This window comes from Amblyomma americanum, chromosome 1, assembly GCF_052857255.1.
Source record: "Amblyomma americanum isolate KBUSLIRL-KWMA chromosome 1, ASM5285725v1, whole genome shotgun sequence".
Classification (NCBI taxonomy): domain Eukaryota; kingdom Metazoa; phylum Arthropoda; class Arachnida; order Ixodida; family Ixodidae; genus Amblyomma; species Amblyomma americanum.
This window is the reverse complement of record NC_135497.1, coordinates 97647571-97658288: the sequence shown is the minus strand read 5'-3', so window position 1 is coordinate 97658288 and position 10718 is coordinate 97647571. Positions and strand designations below refer to the sequence as shown.

The following is a 10718-nucleotide window of genomic DNA, read 5'->3' as shown; positions in this document are numbered from 1 at the left end:
CCTGTGGTAAGGGTCGCTGCAAAGTTTGCAGGCACATGCAGACTACGTGTTCCGCAACTAGTACGAGGTCAGTTTTCCAGCATTCAATCAACGGTAACTTTGACTGCGACACATCAAACATTATTTACCTTCTTGAATGCACTTTGTGTAACCAGCAATACATAGGACAGACAAACACTGCATTCCGCATTCGATTTAACAATCACCGGGCACACGCCAAGTCTCTTCCAAACCTTCCCCTATCCAAGCATGTAAACGCAGGACACCCATTTGACCAACTAAAAGTAACAATTATTCAAGGGGGCTTCAAAAACAGGCGAGAACGTGAACAGCGTGAATCCTATTTTATCCACAAGTTTAATACTATTCAAGAAGGTCTTAACGAAAAGCCTGGTACCCTTTCTTTTATTCACGACCTCAAAACAAAATAATACTACATTTCTCGTTAATTGGCTAACTCAGATGTACCTTTTATAACTCCTAGTGTATATCGCAGGCAATCATACCCCTCCTTACTTACACTATCCTGCCTCGTGCAGTATTGATAAGCTTTTGACGTTCTTTCCTTACATTTTCCGACAATTTGAAATCTTTGCACACAGCTAGCCCAGCCCTCCTCCCCTACAAACAAGTATTCCCGGCGAGGTCGGTTCAACGACCCACCCACGGAGAGGGGTGCACCGTTCAGTGAAACCCAGACCCCGTGAGTAATTTCTTAGACATGTGCTCGTTAACGTAGCCCACTCCTTCCTTAACGTTTTAGCCCTCGGCTCACCGGAAATTAGTGAGACCCCAAAAGGCGCCTGGTTTGGCCTGTTCGTCACTGCCAGTGTCATTTGCGCAGCGGCTCCTCTTCGGCCACGCATCTGCAGCGGCGCCCTTTGTGTTTGTGCATTTTGTTTGCACGTTTTGCTTTCGTACGCCTGTGGTTGCCGTGGTGCCCATGTCCCCCGCACCGTCTTCCTCTCCCTTTCTCTCGTTTCGCCATCTCCTTTTGTAGCCCACCCTTCCTTACTATACTAGTTTTTCCCCCCTTTTTTTCTTTTATTTCTATTTTTTTGCTTCCTCCCCCAATATTGTCCCTGTCTGCTCCCCGCACCCCCAACTTTATTTTTTATTTATTTTTTTTCAATTTTTTGAACCGTTGTTGCTATTTGCGTGTTACACTCCTTTCTCCCTCCTCTTGAGCTCACAAACTTAAAACGTCCATCTGACGCGAGACCACTACTGTCCTGAAGAAGACCGCACCGCGGTCGAAACGTTGATAAATAAAAGTGTCTTTGTAGAAGTGCCCACTTCTCTTAAATCTATATATATATATATATATATATATATATATATATATATATATATATATATATATATATATATATATATATATATAGCAAGCGGGTCTTTTAGGGGGAGGGCAGAAATTCTGTAACATATACTATTGTTTCTGGTATACAGTCTGCGAGTTATACATGCTAAAAAATTTATATTTTGCGCTTTGCGGTCCATCTGTATATATGCACTGCACAGCATTTTTTATTTTTCAGCATCGCTGAATGTGGCACAAAGTTCGCGAAGCTTACTCTATTGCCACGTTTTGTGATACTTGAACTGCGCCAAATATAATTTTATGTGCTGTTCGCACGCCTGATGCTGATAGAGTATGTAACGAGTGCAAAAAGTCTAGAATTTTTTTTTCTTGGCAGCCGTCTCCAGACTCATACATTCCAGAACCCAGTTATGTGTAGTCTTGATTATCCGTCACAATATTCAAATGTGTGCAAGCTATGTCACCACAACGCGGATCTCAACCATATATATTGGCAATGCCCTTTTGCCTCCCTGGAGGGAAAAAAATTCTGTCGCTTGACCAATGGGAGGCTCTCCTATTCAGCACCGATCTGATGATTCAGACAAAGGTCGTACAACTGGCCGAAGACGCCGCCACAAGCCAGGACATTCTGGCTGGCGTTTAGACGAGGGGCCTAAAGCCTCTCAAAATGTTGGAAATAAAAGTTTTACAATCCATATGCAGCCAAAATTGTGCGTTGCGGACTATACACTGCGTGCGGACTGTATACAGGATATTACGGTAAGGCGATAAAAATGCAACGAGTTTCAATCCAGTAGTGCACGAGTTGACGCCGAATTTCGCGTTACACTGCCGCGACTTGGATGCTATTTGAGCACGAAAATCCTCGCAGTCGCCGACGGCAAGAGATGGCACAGATCCTTGACAGTAACCTCGACTTGCAGACAATCAGTCGTAATTACACCAGCGGAAGCCCCATCGAGAAGGCTTCCCAAATATTCCGCCATGGGGGTACCAGCTGAGAACCACTTACCATGACATGGGCTCTACACACCGGGAATCAATTCACGAACGCCACAGCTCGCGGTCATAAAACCAAGCGGTAGTCGACGAAGTGGGAACCTATCCTGTAATGCAAACGTACTACGGAGACATACTTGGGCCCCTCAGGGACATCAGGAAGCGCTTTCCTACCTGCCATGCAAAACTTGGAAGGATCACTTAAGCTCCGCCCTAAGGGTATAACGCGGTAGCGCAATCGGTTAATTACCATATATGCAAACGGTCGTTCTCTATTTTGCATCCAAAAATACCTGGGCATTCAATACCTGGGCAATCAAGAGTTTGCGATTTTTCACTCACAACACCGAAAACACGAACATCGGCACTGGATTTTCGGGTGAACGGGGCCTTTACCGCTATCGCGTTAAGAGCTGGTGATGCTGACGCTAAACTGCTATAGAGACAAAGAGCTGTTTACCCCAGGCCCTCGCCGGAAATATCGCTCCCGCCTCCAACCATAGGGCTTTCAGATCACGAAAGCTCGCGTGGCTTCCAAAGCTCATACCCTCCGTTTCCGTGGACACCACGCTAAGGGATTCTGAATCAATAGCGCAGAATTCAACACGGGCAATGTTCGTTGAGTATTAAGGGTTCAGGGTTCCTCACAGTGGCGAATCGCCAAAGCCTTTGGCGACGAACCTTTCTGCGCTGCGTCCCGTGTTAGGGCTATGCCGCTCACAGAAGGACGAGATAATTCGATCACTACAGGTTCAGCAGCCCCGAGGAGCTCGACTATCGCTGAACAATGAATTGGTGAAGCAGCCGCCTCAAATGCTACTTGATGTCCTGTCGGCGTCTTCTCAACGTGTTTTCCTTCCCTCAAGTAGAAGAGCCTCTCAAAGAAAGTGATTCGATCGTCCTAGTATTGACCAAGATCCCGTCACTAAAATTTTTGTTAAAAATCGTAAAAATATGAGACATAAGATGATGGCTAGATAATACGCCAAAAAAACTCAGTCAAATAACACTGAGAATAATAAGCAAAATGTATTCTCCGTAGCGATGTTCTAAAAACCGGCTCGTCTCATATCAGTTTCGACAGCACAGAGAATTTTCCACATCATCAGAGAGGAAGTATCCGAGACCAATAATAGCTCATCAAAACTTGTTTTCCTTAAGATCATCTTGCGTTCGCTCTAAAAGTGGTTCGATGAGAAGATTTTAACAGATCTTAGAGTTTCGTCAAAATGCCGAAAACGCCGGTCACACGGCTATTTACAGATGTGCGCACATTGCAATACAGTAAGGTTTAGCTGCTTTGCGTGACCATCCTTATGACGCAGTCCGGGCCTACGACATACTGAAGTGCACAAGCACCTGGCTCAAAAAGAAGGATCCATGACAAACAAACACTTTATTGTAAAGCGAAAGAAAAAAGCAGTGCACACAAAAAACTAGGCCTCTGCCTGGGTCTACTCGAATTCCCCCTCGTCATCAGCTGTCGCCTCCTGGTACTGTTGGTATTCTGACACCAGTTCGTTCAAGTCGGACTCTGCCTCGATGAACTCCAACTCGTCCATGCCCTCTCCGGTGTACCAGTGCAGAAAGGCCTTGCGGCGGAACATAGCTGCAAAAAAAATAATATATCAAGCAGGCGGGGTCACACTCCTAGAACTGTCCCCGAAAATGCGCTGTTCCAGACAATCGACAGCAATGGGTAGCTACAATGAAAGCATGTGCTTTGAAGAAGCACTTTCAAATCAAACACGATGGTCACCTGTAAACTGCTCGGAGATCCGCTTGAAAAGCTCTTGAATGGCTGTGCTGTTCGCAATGAAAGTAGCAGACATCTTCAGACCTCGAGGCGGTATGTCACAGACAGCTGTCTTTACGTTGTTCGGGATCCATTCAACGAAGTAACTCGAGTCTTTGTTCTGGATGTTGAGCATCTGGTCATCGACTTCTCGCATGCTCATTCGGCCTCTGAAGACAGCAGCAACTGTCAGGTAACGACCGTGGCGGGGGTCGCAAGCAGCCATCATGTTTTTGGCATCGAACATCTGTTGCGTCAGCTCCGGCACAGTCAGAGCCCGGTACTCCTGGCAGCCGCGGGACGTGAGTGGAGCAAAGCCAGTCAGGAAGAAGTGGAGGCGAGGGAAGGGCACCATGTTAACGGCCAGCTTGCGAAGATCAGCATTCAGCTGCCCAGGAAATCTGTGAGGAATGGGACGGTGCTTGATTAGAAGCCCGCTTAGTTCACAAGGGGAGAGAGAATTTACAGAGGTATGTTGGGCGCTCTTGTTTGGGAGCAGTCAGAACAAGATTGTGGTAAGATTATGCAGCAGCTACAACGGTCAGTGGAGGCATCTTGTAGAATGTCGCGATTGTTGCCGCTGTTCATTCAAAGCTTTTGAATATCGGGTCATCAAATTTGAAATTCAGTTCTCTTCACGCCAGTGCAGACAACGAAGCCCAATGAAAGAACGAACTCATGAAAATTTCAGACGTTACATAGTTTACACTTTGCCAGTCTGTTCTAGAGAACATTAAAACTGCATGCCTGTTATTTGCCTCAAATTACAACGGCGGAGAAACAAAGCAGCTCCAGTAAGATAACATGATTTCTTCTGTTGCTGGTTTCGATTCATTGGAAAAATCACAAAAAATAAAAATGGATTCTTCACGTGGTCACTGCTTCGTATCCAGCTTCAAAGGTTATACAAATTACTACATTAGGAGAACATCGATGGGTATTAACTTCACCGGTCTGCCGGTTGTCGTGGCACTTTAAAATTATGTGATCGTTCTCCAGGCCCTAAAACACCATCCCCCAACAATGGCAACTTCCATACCAAAACGTTGGAATTTGTATTCCCTTTTCCCGAAGAGAAAACGGGGATAACTGATTTCACTGTACTTAAGGCTTTATATGGAGGTCCTGTACGCTAGGATTAAGGAGCTGAACGAGATAAATGTGCGCTTTATAAAGGAGAAACACTTCAAAAAGCATTCTCCACTGACACACACCTAAATTATTTCCAAGAGATTTGAGATATTTGCTTTTTGAACAGAGTAGTTTTTCATCATTTACAGCGCGAGGCGTTAATTTACCTTTTCGCCTCATGAGTTTTCTGAGGTACAGTGGTTAAACAAGGCCATTTTATTCCCAATGTGTGCAATCGCATGCCGTAGATTAGGCGCCGCTCCATTATTCCCGACGACAGCCGCCTTCTCGTTATTGCTGCCGCTGCCGAATTCACTTTCCTTGAAGTGATTTTCAAAGCTTCCTTGAGCAGCTGCTTTGCTGGCTATAGCAGGTGCGGTGTTTGTTAGGTTTTTTGCGGACGGTGAGGGTGCTTTTATTTGCTTTTTTGCTCGTCATTGTATTTTCTGAAAATATTGCCACCACATGCACTTTATACATGGAGGTTAGCTGTAGTGTATTACTCTAAATATTTTGTAAAAGACCTTGGCGACCGCAGTCTTTGCAGTGTTTGTTCCATAATGAACCGATCACTGCCATCGGAACTAGCAATTCGGCGGATGGTGTCGACCTCTTTGGGCTCTTTATGATCATGCATGAGGCGCTTAAGTGGCCCCTTGAACGAAGCTGCGAAATACTTACCTCAGGCATGTGGTCACACCCGACATCGTTGCAGAAACCAAGTGGTTAAGGTCTCCGTAGGTGGGAGTCGTGAGCTTCAGCGTCCGGAAGCAGATGTCGTAGAGTGCTTCGTTGTCGATGCAAAAGGTCTCGTCGGTGTTCTCCACAAGCTGATGCACTGACAAAGTAGCATTGTAGGGCTCGACGACAGTGTCCGAAACCTAGAGGTAGCCGCAGGAAGAGAATGAGAACTTTGTGCTTAACGACTAATCAAAATTCAAGGAAGACGCCTTATAAAGCAAGGCCGAAATGTCATGTTTGATTCGTTTCAAAGATGCTGAAATTGGGTATTGCAGATAATGTCACACACCTTTGGAGAGGGCACTACACTGTAGGTGTTCATGATGCGATCGGGGTACTCTTCACGGATCTTCGAGATGAGCAGTGTGCCCATGCCAGATCCAGTACCACCGCCCAGGGAGTGGGTCAGCTGGAATCCCTGCATGCAGTCGCAGGATTCCGCCTCCTTGCGCACAACGTCGAGCACAGAGTCCACCAGTTCAGCACCCTCGGTGTAGTGGCCCTTGGCCCAGTTGTTGCCAGCACCACCCTGACCTGGAGGGGCAGGTTGTGAAAGGCGTATACTTGCACAAACTGTATCCTGAAGAAAATCAGTACTGGAATATGCAATAAAGGAAAGTCACTATCCAAACACACTTCACACAGCAGCCAGAAAGGCAACAAAAATTGACTTAAGTGGCCTGATGGCCGTAGCCAATAGGGGGATAAACACCGCATTTCATAGGTAAAGTTAAGTTTGGATAATATTAGGATGCTGTTACGTGTGAATTAATTTAATTAGTTTTCAGGCATGTAAAGACTATAACAAGTGATGGCTATGTTTTACTCGGCCTTCAGAACTCAATCTCGGCACTAAGCCACTCTGGTTAAAGAGCTATGTGGCAGACAAGACGAGGACAGAAGGAGGCTCTCTGCAGGACCCATCTTTTATCGCTGTCCTAATTTTTTTTTGCACTCTGCCAGATTTCTCCCGCTGAGGACTACATCCAGTCATTAATTAATATGTCACATACCCGTTTTGCTGGAGTGATGTGGGGCGTTGTGTTCTGCGGTGTACCAACTGCGGATAGAATCTTAATTTGGAAATAGCACATATATTGCCACTCTCGTACTTACGCCCGTTTCGCTGCACATTAAAGTCGTGTTGAACCTTCAAGCTTACGCGTGAGTCTTGGGGACCCTTCTAACGGAACTTATAAAAATGACTTCATATTCAACTCAAAGGCACTTGATTTCGTGGCTGCATGAAATTGACTGGCACGTGGACTGGATTGAACTCAACAAGGGTACGCAGTGCGTACAGAGATATGGGCACAAATTTTAGCCAGTTCTGCGCATTAAAGTTTAGTCTATATCGTGCGCTCTTGTGAGTGTGCTGATTTAGTGTGCTTTAAGATGGAATGGTGCAAAATTAAATATGTTGCTCAGGAAATGACGAGCAACTTCTTACCGAACACGAAGTTGTCCGGCCGGAATAGTTGTCCGAAGGGTCCCGAGCGGACGGCCTCCATGGTTCCCGGCTCCAGGTCAACCAGGATGGCCCGAGGCACGTATTTATCTCCTCAAACAAAAAATAAATGTCACTTAGGTGCAACAAAAGTACGTTTGTGTGGTTACAAGCCATGCGTGCATCACAAAGAAATAAGCAAAAGAAGCAAAGAAAAGAGATCCTGCTAACAATAAAGATGTGACAGCTGATAAAAGCAGCACAATAATAGCCCTAGACCCCCTCCCCCCCCCCCCCCCGTCCAATCCTTAAACAGCAGCTTCAACAATATTTATTAAATTTGGTTGGAGTAGCAAAACCACTTACAATGTGATTAGGATAATTTAAATGCATTAAAATATAGTTACTGCAATTAACGTTGCTTTAAGCCATTCTGTTCTCTATTACTAAACGTTTAATGCGGTACATAGTATTATAATTGGTAAGGCGCTACTGGGTTATCAGAGGGGCAGTAATGCAGGCGTACGGACTACTTTGGTCCACTTGGGGCTGTTTCACGCGCAATAACATCACCGAGCACATGTCTTAACATTTAGCCTACATCGAAATGCGGCCGCTGCCTCAAGATGCGATCCCACGATGACGCTAAAGCCGAACGCCATAGCCACTGAAGCACAACAACGTTACTGTTGGCAAACATGGCGTTAAAACTTTTATCCCACCCACGACAACACGGGGAAACTTTGTCGAGGTGAGACTAACGGTATGTCATCGTCAAACCTGACCAGGTTATGATTCATGACTCCGTCAGCGGAATTGTGAACAATCCTGATTTGTGAGAAAAAAAAAATCGTTTTTGATGAAGAACGTTCGAAGTGAACCTAGATGTGCTGAAAAAATGTGGCCTGAACAACTGCACTGGCATAACATGCCGCAAGCAGAAGAGGCCATGACGCGTTCAGTGCGACTAATCAAAATCATCCGCGATCGGTTTTACGGTGTAAAACTCGCCAGGGCGTGCCGCTCAAGATGCTCCGCTGAGAGGCCAGGGGTCAGTTTAACAGCGTTAAAGAGCAAAGCGCGCTCTACGGTACGAGAAAGTTCCAAAGTGAAATTATCAACCGAAATACAGGAAGGCGTGTACCGGGGGCCTCGTTGTAGTAGACATTGATGCGCTCCAACTGGAGGTCGGAATCACCATAGTAGGCTCCGCTTGGATCGATGCCGTGCTCATCGGAAATGACCTCCCAAAACTGCAAACGTGTAAAGACATCGGTACTCATCATGGTGTCACAGTGAGCAGCGACCACTATCAAAGCACATTTAGAGACATGAATTCGCTTCTAACACGAAATAACTCCAAAGACCTTAAACATCATAGCTGAAACCGGTTCAGGTGGCATTCTGGGGCTCATAATCATCAGCGTTCCTGATGGCGAAAAACTGGCAGAGCCTAAAGCACTTCAGTCCATTGAATAGCGTCAGGCGCGAAACCTAGACGATACGGGAAAAAATCCCATTAAAGTATCCCCGGCCTCCGCGTGATCCCTTTTGAGGCAGTCAGTGGGCCTAAGACTGCTACATGTCTCCTCTCCGCCAAGAACGACGGTAAAGGCTCAGGTAGGTGACATAAACCAACAAGACACTCAAATAGCGAGCGGCAAGTAAACTGTCAACTCGGAAACAAAGGTCAAGATCCAGAGATTACACTTGCGCCGGGGCGCAAAGTGCTACGCACAGAAGGCACGACTAAGTACAAAAGCAGTGCGGCTACTACCAGCCATGACTTTTTTACAAGTTAAGTACTTAAACCCGTAGCCTGAAACTACATCCTAGAGCACGGTGTTAAGGCCGCAACGCAATCGCTAGCGTAAAACGCTTCGGAACAGGCACTGAGGTCGTAAGAAAGTCGTGACAGCTCCGGCCACGAAATATCCCGAGGCGAAAGAGGCGGCTTACCTTCGCTCCAATCTGGTTTCCGCATTGGCCTGTCTGGATGTGGACAATCTCGCGCATGATGGATGCCACTCCGCGACTCAGTTGCCAAGGTGCCGACTGCCAGCCTGGGTCAGGGGTCCACGTATCTGTAGCCTTGCGCCGCAACGTCGCTAACTTCTTCTTCAACTGTTTTCCTATGTTTACACGTGGCAACTTGATAGCACCTAAGAAAGCGCTACAGGCTGTTTCTCCCAAGGTAAATGTGCCTTTGAGTCCGTATGTAAGACTTTCAGTTCACGTAATAGATGCCGTGTAGAGCATATGCGCAGTACAATACGAACTTTTTCTCGTTGCGGATATCATCCGGCCAGACGGGGTGCTCACACCTGGCTGCAGGGGCGAACGCGCTGGCACGCGTCATGGCCAGCTTTTACTTTCTTTTCTCAGTGCTCGAGAGGTAGAAAAGAAGAGAAAGAGGCTGGCCTGAAAAATAAATATCTGGCCTGCTACTCTGCACTGGGGAACGGGAAGAGGAGAAAAAAGAGGGTCACGACGGGACATGATGATGATGGGAGGAGGCAGATGGAAAAATACAAGGGAGAGAAGAAACTTTATTAGGATCGTATGGCGGGACTTCCCTTAAGCTCGGTGGGTAGTTTGCTCATTTCAGGATTCGACTGGCCTTGGCCGCTTGGCGAACTTGTTGGATGAGAAACTGCAGACATAAATTCGATCGCGCAGTCAGAATCCTAAAATGTGCATGCGTAGTCTTGGCACATGCCTTTATTTAAATCTCTTTTTGCTGTCAGAAGAGGCCTGAAACTTAATTTGCCCCATCGTCATCAGGTTGTTACGCAGTGCAGCTTAGTCTAAGCAACATCGCAAACGACATGGTGTGACATATAGTATATGTTGGTTTCCACAAAACTTGCGACCTGTACGAGCGCGCGTCACACCCTGCGCGGGTGCCGCTCTCGGGTGGAAACAAATTGGTTTAGAGGAAATGAAAGGCGAAGTAACTGTCTCGCTTCCCGGTGGAGAAAGTTGGGAGTGAAAGAAGAGAGCGGTGCCGTAGTGGAGGTATCCGGAATAATTTCGACCACCTGGGGATCTTTAAAGGGACCATAAAGTGATATATACTGAGGTTCGGAAAAGCGCACGAGTTATCGGTATTTCGTCACCGCACCGCAAAAAATCTTAAGCTATAGCTGAAAAAACACCGAGGATATATATATCGACGATTAAAAATGCTGCTTCCCAACTCATACACGACGACGTGCCAGAAATAAAAAAAAAGGCATCGGGACAGCACCCTTCCCGTCACTTCGGCTCGCCCAATGAGA

The 10718-nt window shown here is 46.4% G+C and overlaps 1 protein-coding gene across 4 annotated transcripts; it reads right to left on the bottom strand.

The window, feature by feature from the left end:
• Positions 1 to 3692: 3692 nt before the first annotated feature.
• On the bottom strand, positions 3693 to 9892 carry LOC144134253 (tubulin beta chain-like). 4 transcript variants are annotated; one of them, XM_077667212.1, is made up of 7 exons: positions 9397 to 9892; positions 8582 to 8690; positions 7441 to 7551; positions 6280 to 6524; positions 5931 to 6130; positions 4083 to 4519; positions 3693 to 3932 (listed from the first exon to the last, which is right to left on the bottom strand). In XM_077667212.1, exons 1-7 carry the CDS (start codon positions 9451 to 9453, stop codon positions 3778 to 3780), a joined length of 1314 nt encoding a protein of 437 aa, XP_077523338.1. In that variant the 5' UTR covers positions 9454 to 9892; the 3' UTR covers positions 3693 to 3777. The 4 variants fall into 4 exon arrangements, with proteins under 4 accessions (XP_077523338.1, XP_077523340.1, XP_077523344.1 ...); XM_077667214.1 differs by having other exon boundaries at positions 7441 to 7548; XM_077667218.1 differs by lacking the exon at positions 8582 to 8690 and having other exon boundaries at positions 9397 to 9891.
• Between the last annotated feature and the right edge of the window lie 826 nt (positions 9893 to 10718).